Raw genomic sequence first — 27,912 nt, 5'->3', positions numbered from 1 at the left:
TGAGGTCCAGAGATTTGAGCCTAGATTTCAGCCTACCACGTGTAACCCTGAGAGAAGGCAGTACAAGGGCAGTGTTTGAGAGCATGGGCTGGGCTGCCATATGAGAGCATTTGAATCCTCATCCTGCTACTGGCTACCTGTGTGATTCTGAACAATTTCATGTTGACTGGGTTGTTTTGCAGCTTCAGTAAGGTAGTGTACTTGAAGCACTAAGAATGGTGCTAGGTGTATAAATGACTGCTTAATGATATTTTAAAACTACTGTTCTGGGTTAATCCCTTACCCTCTCTGAAAATCTGATTCCTTGTCTGTAAGTTGTAGATAATAGTTCTTATTTCACAGAGTGTTTGAGCTAATATACATGAAAGGGAGAAGTACATTATTAATACATCATTAGGAAATTAACAAATCTTTTTTCCCCACATATATTCACAAGCACTCAGTGAGAATAACTGTAATTATCATCCTCATTTCCGGAGGAGGATACCGAGATTCCAGGACAGATCCAAAGTTACCTGGTCAGGACTGGAACCTACTACCCTGAGCCTTTGGCTGTTTGGTGCACAGAGCAAGAAAGAACTGCCAGGGAGACCTTCAAGCAGAAGGTGTCTCATATTCTTATCTTACCTAGTCTCCCACATGTCTTGGAATTGCTGCCAAGGTGGTTCTTCTCTAGTTTAGTTTGGGTAGTGTAAAGAACTGCTCCTTTGTTCTGACACTTCCTGTGTAGCTAGGGCTCTGAAGCATTCTACATTCAGCTCACAGGTGCTCTGCTGAGCTTGAGGCTCTCCTTGGAGAACCCCAATATTCTGAGAAGTGTGCTCTTTGTTTCCTTCAAACTTGGTTTCTCTTAGAATCGCGCTCTCCCACTCTCAAGCTGCGCTGTTTCCACATGGGGTTGAACTTGTGGATTTTGCTCTGAATAACTAGACCCCTTCTGCCCTCAAGCTAGTCCACGTTTGATTTCTCACCCACAGACTCACTGTCTTTCTCCTCTTGTGTCATGTCTCCTGGTTCACTAGTCATTTCTAGCTTTAGCTTATCTATACCAACCTTGTTTTATTTCCTGTGAGTCAACTGTCTTATGTGGGAGAGTTGACACCCTTAAAGCTCCGTATTCAACATGAATATTGAGGTTTTCTTTTGTCTACAAAAAACTCACACGTATGATTGACTCAAGGGACTCAGGAGAAATAGGGAGTGATAACTTGCCCCTCCACAAAGGGTGTTCTAGATAGAGACAATGAAATGAGAGGCTAGTCATCCCTCCAGAACCACCTATTCCTCTCATGCTTCCCTTCCCCCTCTTGTTTCCTAATCTATCCATGTATGGCTTTGATTTAATACTTTAAATCTACTTGTAAAATATTTGACACTAGAGAGGTGGGAATTTCATAAAAGACTATTAATTCCACATATAACTACCAAATCCAATACATTTATGGGAAAAAATAACTGAAATTTTAAAAATTACCTTAATTTAAATACCACCTTCTAAAACTTAGCCCTTCGGTGCAATATATACAGTACAATTTTTCTGAAACATTTTGCTTCAGGAAAGCGTGTCTGAAAGTTGCCTCATGCAGGATTTGGTGAAACCCAGACCATGAGTCAGTGTTTTGTGTGTGAAATCATCCAGGTTAAACAACTGCCTTCCAGAGCGCTTCCTACTTCCTGCCCAAACAAATGGACCTCAGATTCCCTCAGGAGACCGTCAACCCCTGAAGGTAATGTTCTAAGGTCCCAATTTCCTTTTTTCTGCCTCAGACTCCCAAATACCTTCTGGACATCATTTTGTGTCCTCAGTTAGAGTTCATCAACTTTGAGCACACTTCTCTTAGCCATCCACACTTGGTGACTCAGGCTCTGACTTTCCTGCCACCACTCCTGTAATTAACTGTCTCCACCAGCCACGCTAGCCTCATCTTGTGGTTCAGAGGTAAGTCAAGGAAGCATCCCCTCCCCACTAACCACGTGCCCGGCTGGGTCCACTGATGGGCTTTATGCTTGTCCTGAACGGGAACCCTATTGGCTTTTATGTCAAACTGGCAGTTCTGGAAAAATATTGTCATCTTGGTCCCTGGTCGGGTATAAGATTTAAGGTTGTTGCCTGTGTTTCTTCCTCTTCTGCAACCCTAGCTCTAATACTACAGATTTCCATTCACTGACTCACAACATTTCTTTTAGTATTCAGAGGGACCAGCTTCCATTCTTTTTTTTTTTTAACTTTTAATTTATTTTATTTGTATTTCAGAGCTTAAATACACAGATAACTACTTAGCTTACTTTTGGATACATTTAGTGTTAGTTATCAATAATATACCTGAGAGGAAATTCCTGTGACTGAAGGATATTGAAAACAAGAGAGGGTAGGTGGGAAGGCAACACAGGAGACCCACATCTTGGAAGACCCTTTATTTAAGTGGTAATTGAAATTGTGTGAGAAGTTAGGTTACTGCTTTAATAAGAAATAGAGAAGAATGAAGGGTTGAGAACAGCTTCCATTCTTGGAATAACATTTTCATCTTTTCTTAAGCAGCATACGTGTTCTTGCTCAAAAGAGCGGCAGAAAGCTGCATGCACGCGTTTCTGAAGTGGAACGTGGATTTGGAGCATACGCATAGAGAGCCAAGTCTGAACAAACTATTAGGCGATGATGCCAGGCCAGTTTGGGGTTTACATCATATAGCGTGGGAGGTCAAAACCGAGAGAGACACGAGCACAGGCTTGTTTTTAATTCAACTACTTGAGAATGGAGTCTCAGCCATCTAGGTAGTATTCATGAAAACAGGACAAAATAGAATTTTCTGAGGATTGAAATGAGAGAAGCTGGGGGGACGGGCTGGAGAATGGGAGTCTTCTGATACAGACAACAGTGTTTTGAACCAAATTTGCTCTTTTCATATGCAAATACGCTGTCTTCTGTACAGCTGGGATCTTCGCTGCTTCAGAGCACGATCAAAGAGCATTTCCCGAGAGCACCATTGTTCCAGGCAGAGGCTCCTCTTCTCTGTCTCTATAGATTGTTCAGTGATACTTATATTGAGAACCAGTACTGAGTGGTTAGTTTATTTTAGTGTAAGGTTCCCAACTGTAGAAGTGAATTTCATCTTCTTGGCTATTTGTTGTTAAGGCCAACATTTTTTTTTTTTTTTAAACACACACAGATACACATAAAATATGGTGGCATATTTTTATGTTGTTTTGTTATGGGGGAAAGAAGTAACACATTTTATTTCCGGACCTATTTCTCAACAATCTGAATCTGGCTTTTTACATCAAGGAAATTAGTTTAATTTATAAGGGAGTCAGTTGTAACAAAATTTAGCAGTGGTGCTCAAATCTCAGTGTAGCAAGAATTCTGAAGCAATATTTCTATAACACAATCTCTTCAATTCCCTCATGCCAATTATTACGTATATTCCTCAATAACTCTGTCATCTGCTTTCTCCCTATGGCATTAGTCTCATCCTTTCCTCAAGTTTTATTTGGATTCTATTTTCAGAGTGTTGAGAGTCTTAAAATTCTCCTTACAAAGCTAAATCACCAATGAACATGCAGCGGACCAGACGGAGCAGAATGATGTTACTGACAAAAAAATTAACTGGGTTACTGAGCTATTGGTAATAAATAAATCAATCGTCTTCATGATCTACAAATCTGACCGATTAGTCAAAAATATGGATATGGAACTAATGGAATGACGAGGCGGCGCTAGGCACGTTATTGTTCTGAATTTGAGCTAACACAAGCAAAGGTTAAGCCTAATGCCCCCTGATGCATAATAAGTATGCAATAAATTGTGCTTCCTACCCCTCACCCCCATCTTCTCTGCATGCTTCCTTTATTATCTTAATTGAGAATAACCTTAAAATTTGTGTTATATTAGCATTTTTTTTCTTTTTTTGGTTGCACCGCATAGCTTGCGGGATCTTAGTTCCCCGACCAGGGTTCGAACCCATGCCCTGTGCACTGGAAGTGCAGAGTCCTAACCACTGGACTGCCAGGGAATTCCCTATATTAGCATTTTATTGTTGTAGTAAAGGGGCAAAAACCCTAGGATTCTTTCAGTATATCTAAGGAATTCCTTCATTAGGATGGCTTTATTTATTCATTTATTTATTTATTTAGCCGTGTGTGTGTGTGTGTGTGTGTGTGTGTGTGTGTGTGTGTGTGTGTGTGTGTATTGATTCCCTGGATTGATTTCTTATCTTTCAACCTTAAACACTGAGTTGCTTTTTGCCCTCTAACTTTCTAGAAACCTAAAATTAATACTGTTTGTTCAAGTTATGTGGGTATACTTATCCTCCTTGAAAAGATTCCAACTTTGTATTTAGAACATTAATATTTTGAACTCAGTGTCTTAAAAGACAAAAGAAAACAAAACAAACAAAAAATGAAAGAAAAAAGAAAAGAAAGAAAAATAAGTCCACATTTTCTGGTCACATTTTTCACAACAACTCTTCCATCTACAGTTCTTTAATTTTCCCAACAAATATTGCTTATGTTGGCAGCTCTGCATGGTTCACATACTCTTTAGGGAAATATGTGTAAATTAAAATTTCCCACACAACAGTTAAGGGGAAAATAGCACATTTTTGTTTTACTTCTATGAAGACTGAAAAAATGGTTACTTAACTGGATGGAGAAGCTGTAGCTTGTTTAGAGAGATGTATTCCTGACCCCAGTAGTCCCAAGTCTTATAAATAAATATACAAGTGATGATTTTGATAACCTCATCTTTCCGAGTGATGAGATAAACATGTTAGTGAGGACATTTGAGATAGTAGAGAGCACATAGCAAAGACATTTGAGAAAACAGAAGAGGACACAAATGAGAACAGTAATACCAAATGAGAAAGTTACAGAAAGTAGGCTCTATCAGTTGAAAGTAAGCTAAAATGAACAGGGAGGGCAAGATGCGGTGCTAAGCTCAATGAATCAGAGACTCAAAGATTCTACAGAGAATACAGAATGCACATGGAAGAATATTATTAATGGGCATAAATCAGCTCAACATGATATAGAGCCACATTTTTCTAAGAAGTAGCCTTAAGAACATATTCAAAAGTGAATAGCGTGTTCCTGATGACTTATGAAATGCTCCTTGTGTGGATATTAGTATGAGTCCAGGACGCTCTACACTCTGCCACTTTACTGTAGAAAATGGAATTATCATGGAACGCGGTGCCCCGGGAACGAGGCAGTGTTGTCTTCTGAATCCACTCAGTAGATCTGAATTGTAGAGGTTCACATCCTAGGCTTCAGAAAATTGCTGTCTTAGAATTCCTGAGAGGAAGGAAGAATAAAGAACAGAAAGGCGGAAGAAACTAAAGGTAGGAAAGCGTATTGTACTGGCAATTAGCGGGGCTATTAGGCTTTTAAAATGTAACATATATTTACATTGTATTTACTTTTGTATTTATGTATCTGTTAATGTATGATGTCAATTCATTTAGTCTAGATGTAATCACTGATCTAGAATGGTAGCTGTGAAACCATGCAAAGGAATCCAGTAATTTATTGGACTGGGAACTTAACCCAAATTGGCATACCAGTTGATAAGTGGCATCTACTTTTCTGGAGTACAAGGAGCAAGGATATATATGTCACATTTTTGAGAAGCCTAACCAAACATTAAGAATTTGAGAAGTAAATAGAAAGCTGCATTCTAGGCAGCAAGAGGCTTACCCACAGCCTTAGGGAAATGGCTGATTCTCTTAGGGATGGTAAAATAAGAATAGTGCTATTGGGGGAGCCTGGAGCTAGATGGTTATTTCCCTAAATCCCTGTTTGGATAAGGCCGCTTTCCTGTTCAAGATGCCCCCTATTCTCTGTACCCTGGCCCTTTTTGCCCTTGAGGGGCATGGATTTACCTCTTCTGTTTTCCCTATGAAGAGTCTGGGGTGGGGGAAGAAGGGGGAAAGAAATGAACTTTCATCAGGGGAGGTTTGTTGCCATCAGGCTATATTGGGTTTGAGTTGTAACATTTTTTTTTTTTAATTTCAAGAAAAAGAAGCTTTATAAGCATTCACAGCCTTCTTCTTTTTGATGAAGGAATGTACAGAACAGAGGAGCAAGTCTTCCCATTACCCCTTGGGACATCTCAGTTGTTAAGACAATGACTCTTTGTGGACCAACTTTCTCTAAGTATTTTTTATTTATTTTTTTGGCCATGTGGCATGTGGGATCTTAGTTCCCCGACCAGGGATCGAACCCTTGCCCCCTGCAGTGGAAGCGCAGAGTCCTAACCACTGGACCACCAGGGAAGTCCCTCTCTAAGTAAAGGAACATTAACCTCCCAGATAAATCCCTGCATAGAGGGTGAGTTTACCATTTACATGTAGTACATCTGAGGACAGACAGAAAATAAATAAAGCTTTCTGCTATTTTTGGCTTCTCATTTGGAAGTGCCTAGTCAGAGGTGAAATTAACAAGTATAAATGTGTACATCTGGTTTCACAGAAAGCAATATATTAATGATAACTATGATTTCTGAAATTAACAAATAACCCAGTAAGGGGTTTAAAATGTTTTTATATTGAAAACAAGAAGGTACCAAGAAATCACAGGCATATATTTAATAAAATACTTTTATTAAAAAAGAATAAGGTTACATAAAATCAGGACCAACCTGGATACCTTGATCATTTTATTACTATAAGAATATTGAATAGATAAAATCCATTTTTGTGCCAATGTATAATTATATTCATATCAATCTTAATATATAATAAAAGGACCTATTATGTGCCTAGCATTCAACATATATTACTTCATATAATCTTTATAGCAAATCTATGAAATCTGTCCTTTGACTTCCACTTTACAGATAAGACAATAGAGACTGAAAGAGATAAGAGTAATGTATCCAAAGTCACATAATTCCTTAGGCTAGATCCTGGTTTCAAATATAATTTTATCCCGAGTTGAAAAACAAACAAGCAAACATTTCTTTTTTCTCTGTTTGCTCTCTGGTTTCTCCTTTAAGCCTAACTTTCCTCTGGCTAATTTAAGAGCAGAATTGTAGAGATATGGGAATTCATGTCAAAGTCTCCCTCCACCCGCCCCCGCTTGTGGCCATTGCTTTTTCTAGAGGATTGAGGATAAACTTTGTTCGATGCTACTAACACTGAATGGCAAGAAGAGAGATGAGATAGAGTGGGGCAAGAAAAATGACCTGACTTCACAGAAGAAAGAGTTCTTAAGGGGAAAGAGACAGTTGCTTGGAGTCAGCCTTGAACTCACACTACACCAGTGGCTCAGGCCACTGCCCCCGTGAAAGCCTGTGGCAGGCACCTCTGCTTATTTGAACGCTCCATAGCCAGGGCAGGTCTTAGAATAACTAGGATTTGGCTGGTGCTGCTGAATGCAAAGCCACCTGAACTGACAGTTGTGTTCAAATTGATTATTGCTGGGGCTGAGCTCTCCGGTAGAAGAGTCTGGAGACATTTTTAGGCTTCCAGCCACTGTTGGCTAGAAGGATGGAACAGCTGTATGGACTCAAAAGACTTGACGTGCTTTAGAAATGATGGCTGAATGAAACAAAAACAGATCTTTTATAAAAATGGTACTTTGGGGTGGGCAGAATATTAATTCAACAAGATCCCAGAAACCCCCACCCTTTAGCTTCCGGATTCTCAGATATTAGAGGAATTATAGGAGCAACAGATGATCTGCACTTCTCCCTAAGAATCCAAGTAGTAGCTTTAAGCATCTAGATCGGAGGTTGGCATCTTCTGGTCCTTAGGCCAAATTTTGTCACAGATATATCAATTTAACTTATACAGTGACTGGGATTTCAAGCTTTGGACAAATCCTCAAATCAAGCCACGTGGGCTTTTATTTCTTCAGGCCATGAATTTGAATGGAGGGCCCCTCTTTTGGTACAGCATAGGTTTCCAGTTTGCTCAGTGCCTAGCCCTCTCCTGAGATATTGAAGCTCTGTTTGTTTTTATCATTACATTCTATTGAGGATTCCCTTCCAGCAGAGAGCTGTCTGGATCCTGTACAAATCTCAGCTGGGAATGCCTGTGAGCATCTCATTCACCAGCACTGACGATGGAAAGTGCATTCTCACGTGGCCAGTTACTATAGCAAAGGTGACAGGAAAAACAGTCACTCGTAGCTCTTTTGTTTTTTTCTAAAGAAAAGTTTCAAACTGTAGTTTTTTAAAAAATTATTCATTACTTTTACATTGTGATTTTTTCCCCTTTTTATTAAAAAATAAACAATTCAGTGGACACAAGCACATTTGAATCCCAACCTATCAACATCTTGTATATTTAAACTCTCTTGGGCTCTGAGAATGCTTTTAAACAGCTCAGTCAAAAACAAAGCCAATAAAAAGGCAGAAATAAAAGTTAAAAATCTACTGGTGAGTGAATGATGGCAGAGAGGTATTTACTTGTTACTACCCATTTGATTCAAGAATTCTCGAATAAAACGAAACAACCAAAGCAAAACCCTGAAGTATTCTTTTAGTCCTGTGAGTTGAAGACCATTTATGCAGGTCACTCCCTCGTAGAGTAGAATTTTGTGTGGGTAATGGGTAGTGCTAAGTATGGCTGGAAAATTGATATGACATTTCTTTTTGATTTCTGAAAACAGATTTTTCAGGCTTCTTTAGTGGTTACTAAAAAGTTCCTATGCAGGTTATACTTTACAGTGACCCAATCTCTGTGAAGCAATTCAATCACTCATCATTTATCACCCCTCCAGCGGGACAGTTTCAGTATGTATAGGTCCATAGTGTGTATGGTTTTCACTTTACTAAATGCAATGACTCATGTACTGGTTTGATATTTACAAAGAAATATTGGACCTAATGATAGTTTTTAAGGAGCTGTCTGAATATGGCTGAAGCAATAAAAACCATTGTACAGAAGAATAAAACACTAACTATTAGTAAATGTAGGTATTGATATTAGTAAATATTAGTAAGCTTTATTTTGCATAGAAAAGTCCATTCATAAAAAGGGACCTAATTTCTTCCTTGCCTCCATCCTGAGAAATAGACAGATGGGGAAACTGAGCAACTAAGAGTTTGTGACTTAAAGGCACATAAGTAGAAAATGAGGAACCTGGGACTACAGCTCAGGAAGTCTGACTGATGTCAGGGTCTTTTCCTAACATCTTGCCACATAAAAGTAGGGAACAGTAAAATCTCTGGGCTTTCAGGAAGGAAAAGATATGGACAGCCAAGATGTGACTTTAGTTGTTGTTGTTTTCTAGGCCATATTTTAGATCTAAAAGATAAAGAAATACAAAGTGCCATTACAGTTGTTTTTACTTCATCAGTATTGGGGGAATCTGCAAATTGGGTTGGACTGAACATTTGAGTTTAATGGAGATTATCTCTGTTTTTATTAGGAGTGAGTCTGAGAGGTTCGCTGATAAAATGGAGAACAGCTGCTCACTTCTGAGAACTAACCACAGCCCACAGTCAAGCCTGATAAGAAATCAGACAAGAATTAACTTACTTTGAGCAAATGTGTCATAAGTTCATAAGGTAGAGATGAAGCTACCAGCAGAAAGTGGACAAAATGCACATGTGGGAAACAAATTGACTCCAGCTTCAAAATCTAAGGAGAGATATATGTCAGTATCAGTAAATGGAGAGAGAGCTGTACACTACGAGCAGAAAGCCAAGAGAATGAGTGATAAAATTAAACATTCATTAGGCAAGTGGAGGAAACGATCAAAACAACCACCAAAGAACAGTCAAGTCTAAATCTGTCTTTTTTTTTTTCTTCCGGTGATATGTTGACATTATTGAAACCTTGCATCAGTATTTTCTAAAACTAGATCTCTTGGGTTAGACAGTAAAGAATTATGGCAGTTGGTCTTCCAAAGAGAGGTGCCATTGTCTGAGAGAGGAATTCAGTATGCCAAGAAAAGAAATGGAACTGCTGGGGTGTGATGTAAGAAAACTACCAGAGAGTTCTAGTAATGTAAATGTGGGCACTTACTCTTTCAAAGCCTGTAGTTCTTAGTATGTAAAAATGAAATAATAGTTCAAAGCACTATTTTGAGAAATAAAGAGATAATTGGCAAAAGGCCTCAAAAATAATGATGGCTAAATAAACTGTTGCTATTAATTTGTTCCAAGCATGCTTTCCTAAGCTTTCCCGTATGGTTAGAGGCATATGGTTTAAATAAGAAAAATTATAACAAAATACCATACAGGAGTAAAAGGATCTCAAAGTCTGTCAAGAAGAAATTAAGAAGTTGAAGAATTTGCCCAGAATTGCTTAGCTAGTAGAACTGGCCGAAAACCAGGCCAGTTTCATTCCAAAGCTCCTGCTTTTTCCTCTGTCCCACTCTGCTTCTATAAATGAGCTGATCTGTAAGCAAAGGAAAGGTGATAATTACATTCATAATTTGCTTTGCTTTCAAGTTTCAGGTTTAAACCGTAGTACCTCTGTCCTAGTAGGTGTACACTGTTGCAAAGCCAGAATGTAGCTTAAATACTTGGGTCCTTCCCTCTCTTTCTGCACTGGTCAGAGGCGTGAGATGTATATGGTATAGAGCCCAGCATACTCTCACCATGAATCCATGACCCGGGGCTACTGCTAGTCCCTGGTCCCAGCTCCAGCCTGACCCTAGCCCCCAGCTCAGCCTAATTTGAACCTCTTCCCTGTAGTGAGGACACTTTGCATGATACTTCGGGATCCAAATGCAGGTAGTAAAATTACTATTTCAAAGCCAGGTGGGGAAACACCTGAGCAGATATTGGACTTGCTGAAAAGGAATTTTTTTTGGACTTTTCTTCCCCCAATTGTGGGAATGATATGTGGGAGGAGAAAATATTCAAGTAAATATGGTATGGTGGAGAGCGTCTGTAATATGAGCCTGGTGTCTCAAGGGAAAGGTCTTACTTTTGTGGCCCCTGGGTAAGAATTAACCCATCATTTTTTTTCCACGTTTCTGCCTCCCAGACTTGGCTGGAATCCTGGACAGAGGACGCTTTTAACCCCTCCACCTCCTCCTCTGCTTCTTGCCCGGGGCTTGTGTGTTGCTGTGATAGCGTAGCCTCCCTTCCCCGCATCTGTCCCTATGTAGGACTGTAGGAGGCCAGCTCTAGTGAATAGATAGGTAAGGACCAAGTGTGCGTTCCAACATTTGAACTAATCCTGCCAGTGTCAATAAGGAGAAGCGTAAAGTTCCCCGGATGTGGCCCAAGTCAGTTTACGTAGTCTAGGGGTGTGAATTAAAGCCCGGGGTTTAATGACTAATTAAAGTCGCTCAAAGCCCCTGCGCTGTGTGTGCAGGGTCACACATGAGAGCTGGGATCCGAGGGCAGTGGAGACTCGCATGAGCTGCACATGTGGCCAGTGGAAATGAATTCTCAATTCCGCTCCGCAGCACGTGACTTCCTATTTCTGTAAGGTACTTCCAAGGGACTTCCTCTGTAAAATCAGCCAGAGTCCCAGAAGGTTTCATTCAGCGCCGGCGCTGAGTTTCCTTCCAACCCGAGACAAAAGTTTTCCCTGAGATACGATGTTAGTTTCTCTTCTTTCTCTTTTCTTTGCCATTGCCAGCATGCAAGGATCTTGTGGCTCCCGTGCGTGATAGGAAGCTGAATACACTGGTGCAGATCTCAGTAATCCACCCAGCGGAGCAGGGTCTGACAAGATACTCCAGCACGGAAATTGTGGAGGTGAGCGTGCTGTGTGCCTGATTTACTCTCGCTCTCTCTCAGTCTCTCTCTGGATTTGAGCAAACAGCTGAAATACTTTAGATTTTGGCCTGCAGCTACGCTAGGTTGCAGTCCTCCTTCATTTAGGAAAGCATACCTGAGGTTACTAAGCATGCATTTGTAACTTACCAGAATAAACAAGTGGGGAAAGAACTTGCCTTTTTTATAAAAGACGTATTCTTCTTTAGTAAGTAGAAGGAAAATCCCCACTCTGGATTTTTGAATAGAGTACTAAATAGGGGGAAAATATATATATATATATAAATTTTAAATTAAATGAATATTTCTTTGAGGGGCAAAAAAGAAAGTTGTAAATTACCTAGAGGCGTTTTAAACCTAAGTGTTTTTGCCCTTTTCATTTTTTCCTGTATTCTTCAGATTGTCTGTGGAAGCTTCATATTCTCTGCCTTTCGTGCACGTCAGAAGCTTCATATTCTCTGCCTTTCGTGTGTGTCTTTTTAAAGTATGATGTTTTTCAGAGAAAGGTGGATAATTAATTTGAGACACTGTAATGTTTCTAGGCAAAAGGTGTAAATATTATTCATCCGTTGAGAGATTTCCTATTTACATTTATTGTTGCTAATATAACACTCAAAATGTGTTGGGAGGAAACTTGTTATTGTGTTGGACCAGATTCAAAAGAGGAAGTGTTTCCCTTTTGATTATTTTGTTCTCATCACATATTTCACAGCCTTAGTGAATGAGAGATACTTACTCTCTGGGACTAAAGAAAATGTTTTCTACACTCCTTAAGCTTTGCTTTTCTTCGACTTGGGCGCCCTTTCTGTTTTGAACGAGGAGTTTCTCTGCAAGAGTCTAAGTTGCCTACCCCAGACCTGGCTTGCTCAGTGCCATTGGTGGAAAAAATGATTCAGACGAAACTCCATTCATTTCTCTAATGGGAATGACCCAGATCCTACACGTAGCCCTGACTCTGTCTTTGGGAAACTTTAGGTTCCAATGCTGGTATCATTTGTAGTTAATGCTGTGGTTGAATAAACAAAAATAGTCTTATGCATTCAAGGAAAACTAAAATTGGAAAATTGTTCATTTATATGAAAACCATTCTCAAGCATTATTTCAACTTGATTATTTAAAAAATATTGTCAAAACTTAAAAGAAATTATTTATTTTGACACATTTATTTGAACATACATAGCTGTTGTTGACTGTTTCATTCACTGTGTGTTCCAGAGCATCTAACACTGTGCCAAACAAAAAGCAGCATTTGTTGAATAAAAGGAAGAATGAATGAATAAATGAATAACTTCAGCTTCCAGAAGCTTCCATAAACAACTGGCTTACAGAACTCTAGCAAACATCTCCATGATATTCAGCACTATGCATATTTAAATATAGATATAAAATTTAATGTTGGATGTCAGCTCTCTAAAAGTGAATCCTGAGGCATGGAAAACCCTGTGCACTGCATCCTGAGCTAGTAATTTCATAGCCCCGAATGCATCATGTTTAGGTTCTTTCATTAGTTTTCAAATCAGTCTGAGAAAAAAAAATGCAGCTGAACATCTAAAAACAAATGGACGCTATCGGAGCATGGCTTTCAATTGAATCATTACAGAAAGGAAATAAAGGGACAGTATAAGATTGCCAAGTGGTTCTTGATGAGAAAAGAGCTTCATTTTAATTTGATCAGTCAATGTCTCAAGTTATTTGCATAAATCACAGGTTATGTCCATTACATGTATTCTAAATGGACAGACAACTGACCCTAAAGAAGGGTGCTGCATATAATGAGAATAAATTGTTTTTCAAGATGCTTAGCAGCTCTGACAATGATACAGGGCATTTACTATCAACAGCTCTATCAGTACTTTGGGGCCCTGGGCCGTGTCTCTGTGGCCATCATTTGGCAATTCAGATATCTCTTCTAATAGAACCACTTCCTAGAAAAGCAGACCCAGACACTTGCTGCTTTCTCATGTGTCACTGCATGCTGCTGACTGCTGCCTTATTGAATCAAAGTTGTCTGCTTGTGCTGTTACAGGGAACAAGAGACCCATTGTTCTTGACTGGTGTCACATTCCCATCTGAGTATCCCATCTATGAGGAGACCAAAATAAAACTAACAGTCTATGATGTCAAGGATAAGTCTTACGACACTGTAAGTACTTGTACTTATTTCTTTCTTTGGGAAAAGCAGTAGGCTTTTCCAAACCATTGGGTTTTTGATGTAACTGGCATTTTTCGAAGAGGGGCTTTGTACTGTGTTTATGGTTGTCTTATGTTTATAGTTTGCTGGGATTTCTTTCAAATTCATTTGGCTTAGTGCCATACTGGCAACTGGTTAGGAGCAGAAGCTTTCAGAACCGTTTTTCCTCTTTTTCAGGGAGGCTGGCTGGATGTCTTGGTTTACATTTTTGTTGTTACGCCTTAGGAGTTGTTGAAGGAGTAGCACTGTGAGCAGAAAGCAAGTGGAAGAGATTAAATAATGTTTCAGAACTTTCTAGATATGGTCATTATTCTAAAATGGGATTGATAAAGTGTTCTGCTTTCACAATTTATTCTTTTCTGTACTGAATAAGAGAAACTCCCTCTGTTCTTCTGATGTTGTCTGTGGGACCAAAGCAAACAGAGGAGGAAGTAACCGTCAGCATGAGGCAGAAGCTTTCATTGGCCTGGTTACAGGAAGGTCACGTCAAGTCCTGATGGCCTTTTGTCCTAGGCTGTTCCTACTGGGTCTGACTTTTCCTCCACTTGAATCAGTGGGTTCAAGTGAGACCGTTAGGTACCCAGGCACTGCCTCTGGAGCCCACTCTGAAAATCCCTGGACAGGAGAGAATGTTATTGATAGGTGTTGAGAAGGGGATGGTTTAGCCCTCTTCTTTAAATCTCTCCCAGCAGAATGAATTTTTGTTTGTTTTCAAGGCTGGGTGAGCTATGGGAGTATTGATGGTCCACAATGAAGTATAAGCCAGGAAACACTTTGAAGGCAGGTAGACCAGTAGGTTCTGGGAGAATTCTGCTTGAGGCTATAGGGTGCTGCCCGGCTTGGAGAGTCACACACACCTGCTTGAGGGGAAATGCACCTTTCAGCTCTGCCCTCACTAGGCATTTCTGTCTCGCTCATGAGTCTCTCTTTCCTTTTCATTCTTTACCCCGAAACATGTAACATAGGTAGATGGTGGGTATATGTAACAGAGAAAAAAAATCTTCTGCATCGAAGGCATTTCTACTCAGCTCCAGAAAAGTTCATGTCTTCAAAACTGCAGAAGAAATGCCCAATGAAATGCACAGCACATATGTGGTATAGAAACAGTGATGGCGGTCAGGTAGAGCGGTTGAGAAGGCAGACTGTCTGGTTCCCGTTCCACTTTGTGACTCTGGGAGAATTGATCCTCATTTATATTTACCCGGTGGGGGCAAAGGGGGTGTTGTAAGGATTAAATAAGCTAATATATGAAACATATTTAGAAGACTTAACAGCTACAGATTCATAAGTGCAAGTTTATTATTGCTGTAGTTATTGTTTTGGCTACTGTCTTGTGGTCTCTCATAAATAGTAAAAATCAAATAAAAGAATATTAACCAAAGGCTTTTCCCATATTTACTAACTTTGTTTTTTCTTAAGTAGTCCTACACTTGTTATTTCTGACTTCTTTGAAGAAAAGTGGAAGATAAAAAAATATATATGTATTTTTAACATCTTTATTGGAGTATAATTGCTTTACATTGTTGTGTCAGTTTCTGCTGTATAACAGAGTGAATCAGCTATACGTATACGATGCAAGAGGGAGTGGATATGGGGATATATGTATACGATAAAAATATTTTAAGAGACAAACATTGGGGTTAAAGCTAGCAACTAAAAATATATATTAATATTTGCCAGGGAGTTTTGTTTTTACCCTTTCTATTCCTTTTCCTTGATTTTTGAGGTAACAAAGAAAAGGAGTAGACTGTGATTGGGATATCTGGACCAAAGACTATGCACAAAACTTACAGCATGACTTTTTTTTTTTTCTTTTGCCTTCTGCCAAGAAGAGAGGGAAATGGGAGAAAAAATCATAAAATTAGGAAAAAGGGAGATATGGTTCAAATGGATGGTGGGAGGAGGTGACACAACTGTGCAGAGAAGTAATAAGCAGGGAAGTGATCAGGGTGACAGGGAAAGCAAAGCAGAAACTGGGATTTTATGGTTTTTCCAAGCACATGGTCAAATTCAGTGCTCCCAAGGGTCCCAAGGTATAGACAGGATGGAGAATATGGAAGGGCCAGAGTTATAGAAGCACTGTGCTACAGAGATGAAAATGTTGAGCTCTTGGGTTGGTTAAGTCCTTAGAGATATCAGAGTTAGAAATATTAAATACCAAAGGTGTTTCTAGCCCCTTCAATCTGCCTCATTTAAAATGTTATGTACGTTAATGCTCTAGGGATAGTTAGCTTACTCATTAATTATGCTTTTTATGGGCTTCTATTCTGAAAACTCATTAATTAGGGTCTTTTAAAGACTTTCTTCCTTGATCCAGAGGTTTTATCACATAAAAGTATTGAACAAACTGGAATCCCTGCTGTGAAAGAAGACTTGTGAAATTTGAACATACTTAAGAAATGCAACCAGCTTTCATTTACCAAGTGCTGTTAATTAAAGCATAACTTCTTCCTTAAAATAACTAACAGTTCTGGTGATGGAAGTGTAAATAGAGACACAGTTTGTTAATATGCTAATAGCCTCCATGGACATGTAGTCTTATCCTGGCACCTTTTCTCCTTTTTTTGTCTTAATTTTTATTGGGGTATAGTCGATTTAAAATGTTGTGTTAGTTTCTGCTGTATAGCAAAGTGAATCAGTTATACATATAGCCACTCTTTTTTAGATTCTTTTCCCATATAGGTCATTACAGAGTATTGAGAAGAGCTCCCTGTGCTATACAGTAGGTTCTTATTAGTTATCTATGTTATATATAGTAGTGTGTATATGTCAATCGCAATCTCCCAATTTATCCCTCCCCCCCTTTCCTCCCCCAGTAACCTTAGGTTTGTTTTCTATATCTGTGACTCTGTTTCTGTTTTGTAAATAAGTTCATTTGTATTACTTTTTTAGGTTCCACATACAAGTGATATCATATGATATTTGTCTTTATCTGACTTACTTCACTCAGTATGACAACCTCTAGGTCCATCCATGTTGCTGCAAATGACATTATTCCGTTCTTTTTCATGGCTGGCACCATTCCTCCTCTTTCTTAAGGTTTGTTTGTTTTTGGTGTGGAGGTGGATGCAGAAGTGAAGGAGGTGGCAACTGGTTTTAAAGTACAGTTTAGATTATGAGCATTTAAGAACCTAATTATTTTAAGATCATAATACTTTTAAGAAATGAAATTATGAATATTTATGTGTTTTGGAAAATCAACAAATTATGTGCATGTATTTAAAAGAAGTTTAAATATTTGATCTTAGTAAACCATTGATCATATTGGAACAGGACAATGAGATACTCTCTATTGGCTGAATACTAATTAATGGAGCTAGTTGACTAAGTTCCTTGTCTTTTTCTATTGAGTTTATTATTACTTGGAATTAGCCGGTCAGATAAATGCGTTACTTTGCCATCTCACGTTTGTTTACATACATATTAAAATTGGAAGTTTTGAAAGGGATAAGATAACCTTCCATCGGTGCCCTTGATGCGGCGATTATCTAACTTGTTCTCGTACTCCTCTAAACAACTGAAGCCGAGATTGTCTTTCTTAATAACTTCAGCAGAAATGCAATCAGTCATTGTAAAGAATGAAAAGAGTCTAACTGCTGATTCAGAATGACTCTTGTTTCCCCCTGTTTAGCTTATAGGACAGAGTCCCATGTCCAATAGACACTGAACATTTCTCAGGTGAGAATCTATGTCCTAAGACATTTTTTACCACCAATAAGTAACAACTCCCATTTGTACCTTTCAGAAAAAGTGACCTTATCTAGATTGGATGTAAATTTATGTTTTTTAATTTATTTTTATTTTGGGGGGCCACACCGTGCAGCACATGGGATCTTAATTCTCTGACCAGGGACTGAATCCCTGCCCCCTGCAGTGGGAGCGCAGAGTCTTAACCACTGAACCTCCAGGGAAGTCCCCTGGATGTAAATGCATTGTATTTTGTGTGTTATATGTCCAAGGAAGTTTAGTACTAGTACAATTCCCTAGGCAGAATTATCCAGTTCAGTTTTTATGTTTTTCAATGGAAAATAAAACCATTTTCTATTTAGTATACTTTGGCTTGGCTTGATTTTCTCCGTTGACTTCTTACAAATTTAAGTCTAACTATACTTGTTGAGACAAATTCTGTGGCTGGCCTTCCACTCTACCTGGAAGATATGGTGAACTGGGTAAGGAAAAAGAAATTAAGGTTACTGATCACTAAGTATATACCAAGCACTATGTTTAATTTTTAGTTTCTTCTTTAATCTCCATAAAACTTCTTTGAGGGAAGAAGTATCATTATGCCCATTTTAAAGATGAAGCAATTGGGATTCTAAAAACTTAAGTAGTTCAAGTCAAAGATCCTTTATTTTTTCCATGCTACACTATGGTACGTACATAGTTGATAGGATTTCTCTCATTTTTCACTCCCACAACATGATATTTTTTACTTCAACTGATACTTTAAAAGCATTCTTCATTTGGAGCCTAAAAATTAGTTAATTGAGAAAAAAATGTCAATAATCAAATATAGGAAAAAAACCCTCATATCCAAACATTTTAAGCACTTAAATTCTGTATGTATAACTAACTGCAGATGTCTGAAAAACTTTTGTAATGGAGTGACCAGGTACTATTCATGAAAACATAGCTGTTACTGCCTGTTGTGAAATGGCTAGACTTATGTCTCATACTTTTGCTTTTGTCCCCCGGCCTTATTTTTCCCTTTTCTTTTATGTGTGCTGCATGGTCCTCTCAGCCTCTTCATTCACTCAGCCGTGGCCGTTTGGAATGCTCGCCTTTACGTTATGACATAGTTTGCAAGGGGAGTTGCCAATTCCGTACGGAAGTAGTTCAGAGTTCTAACATGTTGCAGCCCTTCATAAATAATTTCTCTTCCTTTCTACCTGTTGATAAGTGGTATATGTTTACAAAGAGCATATTTATATTTTATTGAAGCATAATTTACATACAATAAAAGGGACAGATCTTAAGCGTTCACTTCGATGAGTTTGACAATGCATATGACCATGTGGCCTTTACCCAAGGCAAGATGTAAAACGTTTTCGTCCTTCCAGAAGGTTCCCTTGTATCCCTTCGCAATCAGTTGACACCCCCCCCACACCCTGTAAGGCAATCACTTTCCCATATCTACCGACATATATTTGTTTTGCTTATTAAAATTTATGTGAATGATATCACGTAGTGTGCACTCTCTTGTATCTGGCGTTTTCTGTTCAACATAATCGTTCTGAGATTCATTCATGTTGCTTGGTGACTTGATTACTCAATGGTATTCTGTTGTAGTCATACACCACAATTTACGTATTCATTCTCATATTGATGGACATTTGTTTTCAGCTTTTAACAACGACTAAGTCTCTATGAACATTTGAGTGCAAGTATTTGTCGGAAATTGTCCTTTTATTCTGAGGGGTAAATACCGAGGAGTATAATAGTTACATCATAGGTCAGATACCTGTTTAACTTTTCTAGAAACTATTCTTCAGAATTATTTGCAACTTTATTTTCCTCCTCTTAGTAATTCATGGGAGTTCTAGTTACTGCACAAATGAAGATACTGTCAATCTTTTTCACTTAGCATTCTAGTAGATATGAAGAGATCTCATTGTGGCTTTAATTTGCATTTTCCTGGTGACTAGTTATGTTGAGCAGGTTTTCCTGTGCTTATTGGCCAGTCATCTCTCTTTTTTTTTTTTTTTTTTTTTTTGCCATACGCGGGCCTCTCACCACTGTGGCCTCTCCCGTTGCAGAGCACAGGCTCCGGACGCGCAGGCTCAGCGGCCATGGCTCACGGGCCCAGCCGCTCCGCGGCACGTGGGATCTTCCCAGACCGGGGCACGAACCCGTGTCCCCTGCATCGGCAGGCGGACTCCCAACCACTGCGCCACCAGGGAAGCCCTGTTTTGTTTTGTTTTGTTTTTTTAATGAAGTGTCTGTTCAAGTCTTTTGCCTATGTAAAAAAATTGGTTTTCTTCTTATTGTTATTTCTAAGAATTCTTCATATTTTGTGGATACAGGTGCTTTTGTTAGATATATGTGTTATGGTTTTCTGTGAGTCTTTGGCTTGCCTAATAATTTCCTTAATGATGTATTTTATTGATCAGAAATTTTAAATCCTGATTAAGTCCGTCTTTCATGCATAGTAAGTGCTTTTGTGCCCTAAGAAATCTCCCTAACCTCAGGCCAGGAGAATATTCTCCAGTGTTTTCCTCCAAAATATTTTATAGTTCTAGCCTTTACAGTTAGGTTTAAGCTCCATCTCAAATTATTTTTTGTAATAGGAATAAGGTGGGGATTAAAGTTATTTTCTCTTATGTAGATATCTAGTTATTTCAGCATCATTTGTTAAAAATACTTTTTTCTGCACTGAATTTAGTTCGTACCTTGACTGGAAAATCAGTGTCTACTGATACATGTGGGTCTGTTTCTGGATGCTCTGTTCTGTTCCATTGATCTGTTTGTCTAGCTTCATGACAATAACATGATTTTTGTTGCTTCATAATAAGTCCTGAAATCTGGTAGTTTAAATCCTTTATCTTTACCAGCTTGTTCTTTTTATCGAGGTTGTTGTTTTTGTTTTTGCCAATTTGAAAGCCCTTTTTCTTTCCATATAAATTTTAGAACAACTTGTCAGTTACTTTAAAATACCTGTTGGGATTTTTGACTGGAATTGTACTGAATCTATAGATCAGTTTGGAGAGATGGACATCTTAATGACATTGAGTCTCGTGATCTATAAATATGATATGGATATCATTCCATTTATTTAGGTCTTTAAACTTTTATGGACAATGTATTTGTGCTCAGTATATAAGTCATAATATTTTTTAGACTTATTTCTAGGTATATGATTTTTTATGCTAGTATACAAGGTATTATTTTAAAAGTACAGTTTTTAATTGTTGTTTGCTAATAGGTAGAGGTACAATCATTTCTTTATATTGACTTGTAGCCAAGGCTGCGGCCTTGCTAAATTCACATATTAGTTCTAAAGGATTTTTTCATGGATTCCATAGAGTTTTGTAAAATACACAATTATGTTATCTGTGAATAATGAAATATTTATGTTTCCCTTTCCAATCATTGTGCATTTTATTTTTCCTTATTGCACTGGCTAGGTAGGACATTTAATACAGTATTGATAGAAGTGGTAACAGTGGAAATCCTGGTTTTGTTCCCAAATTTAAGGGGAAAGTGTTAACGTATCACCATTAAGTATGATCTTAACTGTAAGTTTTTCATAGATGCCTTTTTATCAGATTGAGGAATTTTCCTTCTATCTATAATTTTCTGTGTATTTTTTTTTATCATGAATGGTGTTGGATTGAGTCAAACTATATTCTTCTGGTATGTGTTGAGATGCTGAAATGTTTTTCTTATTTATTCTCTTAGTATAATGAATTACTTTAGTTTTGTATGTTAAACCAACCTTAGATTCCTGGAGCAATTTTTTTTCTTTAATTCACTGCTCTTCCACGTCTTTGCCAAGCTTCAGCCTAGTATGTGGGGGAATCAACCTCTGCTCTTCAGCCCTCGCCTTAGAGAAAGCCCTGTGCACCTTAGCAGTGAATCTCACTGCTCTTTTGCCCCCCCCCCATCCTTCATTGGAATACCCTCCTGCATGATGTGACATCCCATGGGAAAAAGTAAGTGGGTGGGTGAGACTCAGGCTGTGGCTAGGGCTCCTAGGGATTCAGATTTCTCGTGCCAGGTCACATGGGCTCATTATAGAAATTCATTACAAGTTCAGCTGGTTTATATGGAAGATCCTCTACTTCCTGCTGCTCAGCCAAGGATGACACCAGCCCTGGGCATTTCTTCCTCTACTAAGGGTCTGTCACCATCTGGATTTCATTTCCTTTTGGTTTATTTATACCCTCAGTTTTCTGATAGGTTTAACAAAAGGTATGATTTGGTGGCATAATGACCTCTTCTCAGTGTAACAATGGGAGTGACAATCTCTTGCAACTTTTTACATCTTAACCAGAAGCAGAAGTGCTACTTATTTAACACCTTCCCTTTAGCATTTATGCTGCTCTCTGTATATATGCATTTCCATCTCTTCCTTTAATTTCCTCTTCTCTGTAGTTACATATCAAGTGCATTCCATTCTACCCTGCTCTTTACATTGTTTTCCCTTTCCTCACGTAGTCCAGTTCTTTCTTTGTGCCGCTATCCTCTGCATGGGCACAGTACTTGCTCTATATCATCTGTTCAGAGATTTTTGTTTTTTGTTTTTCTTTGGATTCCCACAATAGAGAAAAGGATATTCATCAATACCTCCTCACTTTCCAGAAGAAAATGTTGTTTGCATGGAGAAAGACTGGCTCTTAGACAATAACATAAGAAAATGAATTTACTCATGAAGCAAAACAAGCTTCTTACAAATTTCTGGGGGCCATAGCAGAGTGGCTGCTTGACGGTGAGGTAGCCACATCCTTATTTTATGGAGATCAGCAGAACTGTAGTTTCAGTGTTTTCGCCCTTGACTGTCTTCAGATGTGTGAGTTATGGAAACGTTGTTTAACCTAGCTTAAAAAAGAAAAAAGAAAAAAAACCTAAATAAAACATTAATTAATAAAAGAAAAATTGATTTGCTTTTTTACAATTAAAGTAGAAATGGGTAGTTAAGGCCATTTCCCATTCTCTTTCCAAAACAGGGTAACTGTATTCATGTTAATCAAAAGCATAGAGAAGCTTAGTCTACCCTGTATTCCCTAATGGAATACTGAGATTGGTGGGGACTAGTGATCCTCATAATATTTAAAGAGTTCTTCCAAGTTTAGAAGTAGGGTCAAAAAATTGAGCAAAGTATTTGACAAGCCAGTCCTCAGGAAAAAGAAAATCAAATGACCAAGAAACATAAAAAGTGTTCTAACTGTATTTTCTTGGAAACACAAATTAAACGAGCAATGTGATCATCAATTTTTGCTGATAAACTGGCAAAAAATTTAAAGACCATTGCTGGCAGGAATGTGGGAAAAGTGCCCTTTCGTACAGCGCTGACTGAATGTAAACTTTTACAACTTAAAAAACAAAAAAATCTGCCAGCATCTAGTCAAATGAAAGACAAGTGTACGTTTTGATTTAGCAATGTTACTGTTAGCTGTCAACCTCTTAGACGTAAAGCCACCAGTACTTAAGGATATATGGAGAAGAATGTTTGAGCATTACTGTGAAAAATTAGAGGGAAAGTGTGAATAAATTCTGGTGTATGCTAATTAGGGATATTATGAAGCCTTAGAAAAGAACGATTAATTAATTGGAGCTCTAAAAGTAGACTTGGAAGTAGATCCACAAGGTATTGCATACTTGGGAAAAGCACGATACAGAAAATAATGTATAATAGATTACCACTTTTTGAAAACGAATAATAAAAAATGCCTTTATATATGTATGTGTGTTGTGTTTATAGTTAAGCAATATATAATTGTAAATGATTGTTGAGTATGTAGAAAAATATAAGAGAATAAATGCAGTGAATGGAATGGGGGAGAAGAGGAGTAGATAATGAAAGAAAAAGAAAGGAAACAGGAGAGCATGAAATAAAATAATAGTATGATCAAACAATCCTGCTAGTGGATTTTCTGAAAATTAAATAAAATAAATGTAACTTTAAAAGGTAAGTGTCATTTATATTGCTTCCATGCAAAATACATTGTCCTCAGAGAAGTGTCACTTTTGCACCCTCAAGATTCAAAGCAGGAAGGCTGTCAGTAGCCTGGATGGGAGGGAACTGCTACAAACAAGTGGCCACCTATAGGAATGCTGGCAGGTGCAGGGCAGTGCCTGGGGAGATGGCAGACCTGAGGGACCTACCGTCGGGGGGATCATCTGTAGGGAATGAAGGCAGTAGCTGAAAACCTCACCAAGGCCAGTCAGAGCAAAAGAGGAAGAAGATGGTCATCATTTGGGTTACTTGATGAAGCCCTGGGAACTCCCTGAAATAACTAGGGGAACTTGTAGGGGACTCAAGGATCTGAGATCATAAGTTGGAGCTCTGTCTTCCGGTGCTGTTGTAGTCAGTAAACTGGATAATGAATTCATGCTTCCAAGTAGATTTAGGAGCATTTATGTATTTATTTTTTTTACCTGCTAACACCAATCAAATGATCTGATAACTGCCCACTGGGATTTGTGAGTCTAACTTGGACCCTGAACTGAGAGAGAGTTTATTTCTGCTTCCCCTTATGGCCCTCTGAGATATTGACCTCATTCTGATAGTTTTCAAGCATTTGCGGGTTGTTACCATTTTTCCAGCGGCTTAAGCTGTGAGTGCCTGGCTGGCCGGCTCTGTCTCATTCATGCAGCAGCCTTCTTGGCACAGCTGTGAGGGCAGGTGGAAGCTTAGGGAACATTCTGTCTGATGGGGTGGATCCCTGAACAGCCCGACGTGGGCACAGAGGACGTGTGTCTTGCATTGGCTTCCCATTCCTGCTTGGTTTTGCAAAGCTGAAATGTGATATGTTGCCAAAACATTTCTTCTGATTAGAAAGGGGCAGAAACTAGTGAGTTGAAAGGTCAGTGTGCTATACAGCTCAGAATAGCTTTTAATTACCTTAAGTTTATATATGCAGCACAGTGGGAACAAAGGGAAATTCTAAAGAAACCTAGGCTTTCTTTAGAGTCATTTGAAGGGAATGATAATTACAGCTAGGTTCCAGCTGGTATTTAACTTCACGTGAAGAGTATTTTTAAACATACGGGGAAAAGTCATGTGTATCTACCAAGACAGAAGGTGAGGCCACATTCTGAAAAAAGTTGAGGGACATCTGGTTCCACGTCACAAAGATTTTCTTCTCAAGTTGCTATGAGCTGGGTTACTCAGGTTTCATGGCAGTAAGTCAAGCTATCTTTTAAGATGTGCCCCTTGAGGATGGAGCTAAATGCTGAGGGGGCAGATGTCCTAAGGAATTCAGTGTGTGAGTTCACAGAGATACTGGTCTTTCAGACAAACCTGGGTAATAGTTTTTAACCAAGAGAGAGAGAGCAGCTCTTGGAAGACACTATCAAGATTTGTTTAATCAGAAAGGGTCTCTAAGGATATTTAAACTTTTAAATAATATACTGATAATTTTTTTAACTGCCGTTTTTTGTTTGTTTTGAAAAGGGCACTGATAGTCACCTTAGCATGTTGGAATGTGGGAAAGCAGTTTCCCAAGAAAATCTTAATTGGATAGGATTTAAGTGTAAACAAGAGCTCACCGACCTTCCCCCCGCCTGCCCACACTCAGGGAATTTGGAGCATGCGTTATGGCTACAACATTTGCTTTTCATTCCTAAGTTTAAATTGAGGCACAGTGAAATGTGCATACCAGCTTGCTGTGGCCTCCAAGCAACAAAGAAACTGAGGGCTCATGTTAGAAACTCTGGACGCGTGCTTGTGTCTTCATACCTACATATATAACAGTTTTAAATATGAGTGTGTACACGGAGTAGAATTCACAAATTTGTATTTATGTACATTAGGTAAGGCTTTAAAGTTGAAATTCCAGGATGAAGTTCATTTGTTGCCATGCAAGGCCAAAAATATGCTTAGGGCAATGTTAATATTCAGAGAAATGTTCTTCTATTTGTAAAGAGAACCTTTTCAGTTAGTGTAGGCTTAAAGGCAGAAGGATGTCCTTCAAATTCTGTTTTATTGCCTTCCCCATTCTGCTTTCCTCAGCACACACACGTGCTTCCCCTTGGTATTAGCGTCATCGACTTTGAACTTGCAATCTAAACAAGTATCTGAAAAAAGACAATACCAAACTGGAGATGAATTATTGAATTGTTATAAGAGACCATAAGAGGCATTTGAAAACCACACCAGTGGGTGCAAGAGCAAGGTTTCTGAATGCCATTATGGGAAAATCAGGTTCACATAGTGTTGGAAACAAACGAAGCAAGGACGTTTTCAAACTTGGGATCAAGGATACAATTCTCTGTCCCCTCAAGGATCCTTTCCCAATCGTGATGCCACATTGAGAATAAAGAACATCAAGTTTAGAATCAGAAGCTCTAATCTAAAATCTGCTACTTAGTTGTGTGGCTTTAGACAAGTTATCTTTTTCAGGTCTCAGTTTCCCCACCTCTGAAATGGAAACCGTAATACTTGCTGTGTCTACTGATGAAAGGAAAAGAGTCTAACACATGTAAAAGTGCTTTGAAAACTAAAAATACAGTAGAAATGCAGGTATCATCATTGTTTACTGCAGATATTATTTTTGTACTGAGGGCACTCTTTCCCGAGTGACACTAGTGTATTTCCAAGAGAAGGGTTAGTGGTTTCCTGGTATCAGACTCCTCGAGGTTGACCATGTTTCCAGTGAATTGATCAGTCTGGATATCTTGTCTGTGTTCTCATGAGATGATTTGTGGCTGGGCGCTGAGGCTATGCTGGTACACCAGAGCTGTTTCACTTTGAAACAAGTGACTAGCAATGAATAAGAATCAACTTTCTCTGTTCTTATTTTAATATTTCATTAACCTGATACTCTGTGTTCTGATACTCCAGTATTCATTTCCTGAGTATTTCTTTACAAAAAGGGAGAAAAACAGCAAAAGATAATGCAAGGCATGTCCACATTTTTCATTATAAGAGTCATTTTGATACCTGACTCTCATCTTCTGACTTGGGTTACAAGGGACATTGTGTCTATGGGTCTATCTTCTGAAACCACACATGAGAAAGAATGAGAGGAAAAAAACCCTCTTCTTTAAGATTCACTTTTCAAATCATACTTATACAGATGGGCTGACCAGTGAATCACCCTGTACCTCTTTTTCACTCTTCCAACTCTGAGTCATCACCCAGTTTGATTTTTTTTTTTTTTTTTTTTTGCGGTACGCGGGCCTCTCACTGTTGTGGCCTCTCCTGTTGCGGAGCACAGGCTCCGGACGCGCAGGCTCAGCGGCCATGGCTCACGGGCCCAGCCGCTCCGCGGCATGTGGGATCTTCCCGGACCGGGGCACGAACCTGTGTCCCCTGCATCGGCAGGCGGACTCAACCACTGCGCCACCAGGGAAGCCCCCGGTTTGATTTTTGAGACATCGTTCTAACTGCCCCAAATGAAATGATTTTATAAGATTCTTTGACCTTGGATATAGCAGAAAGTAAAAGTGGAGAATAAAGAATTCTTTTCTACCTTCCTTACAATCTTGCTTTCTTTCTTAAAACATTTGTTAGACGGAAGCAGAATGTTTCTTCTCTAGTCTGACCTCATGAAATTCATGAATGCTTAACTAGATGAGACTGTTTGAAGGAACTTCTGAGGCCAAAGCCACCTAAAAGTTATGAAAAAAAACTTTTTGTTTGTTTGTTTTTCTTCTGCAAGGCAAATGGCTTAAGCATTTAGACTCTCAGAAACGCCAAAGATAAAACAGAAGAAAAGGCTTAAGAGTTATTAATTAATTAAACATCAGACCAGAGCACTAGTGGTATTTTTGGATGGCAGGTTAAAGGATAGGATTAGCTTACCCCATAGCTATACGTATGACTTCACCTTTTACAGCAGTGCTAATTTTATTTGGGACACCACGGAAAATAAAGAACAAATAAATTACCTACAACTTCAATAATTACAAAGAATTTGTACATGTAGTATTACAGTTGAACCTCATAGAGACCCTGTTGAGTCAGGGAGCTAGGAAGTAAATTTAAATAATTTGTTCAAGGTCGTATTGAAATGTCAACCAGAATCTCAATCTTCTGATATGGAATCTATTGGAGTGTGGGAGGTTTTTCAGGAACAGTGAGTTTCCTAACTCTATTAATAATTTGAAGTTGATGACTTTCAGTCAAGCTGCTGCTGAAGGGGACCACCCTTGTAAATGTGGTTAAGAACTTCCTCTTTAAATTGACCTCCAGGAAAGGGAAGAGGGAGCATTTATGTTTTGAAGGCTCTGTCAATATCTGGAGTAACTGCCTTAGATAAGCATTATCTTTCTCCTGGGTCAGAGTATCTGCCTTCAGGTGCTGAAATGCCCTGATGACCTTCCCATTGTTCGTTTCAATTTGGTTACGCCTACCTTGGGTTCCCATGTAGCAGCT

At 38.7% G+C, this 27,912-nt stretch overlaps 1 protein-coding gene across 3 annotated transcripts in view; it reads left to right on the top strand.

Annotated features, from left to right (window-relative positions):
* INPP4B (inositol polyphosphate-4-phosphatase type II B) overlaps window positions 1-27,912 on the top strand; it is a 582,093-nt gene that overhangs the window by 242,758 nt on the left and 311,423 nt on the right. For all 3 annotated transcript variants that reach the window (XM_029234954.1, XM_029234953.1, XM_029234952.1), the window contains 2 exons: window positions 11,544-11,662; window positions 13,707-13,823. In XM_029234954.1, the coding sequence (XP_029090787.1) occupies window positions 11,544-11,662; window positions 13,707-13,823 (236 nt within the window). The remainder of the gene's footprint in view (window positions 1-11,543; window positions 11,663-13,706; window positions 13,824-27,912) is intronic.

The sequence above is a fragment of the Monodon monoceros genome, unplaced genomic scaffold, assembly GCF_005190385.1.
Source record: "Monodon monoceros isolate NGI ecotype Baffin Bay Population unplaced genomic scaffold, NGI_Narwhal_1 Super_Scaffold_20, whole genome shotgun sequence".
NCBI classification, from domain to species: Eukaryota; Metazoa; Chordata; class Mammalia; order Artiodactyla; family Monodontidae; genus Monodon; species Monodon monoceros.
Note: the sequence above shows the minus strand (reverse complement) of the source record. Positions and strands in the feature narration are given on the sequence as shown.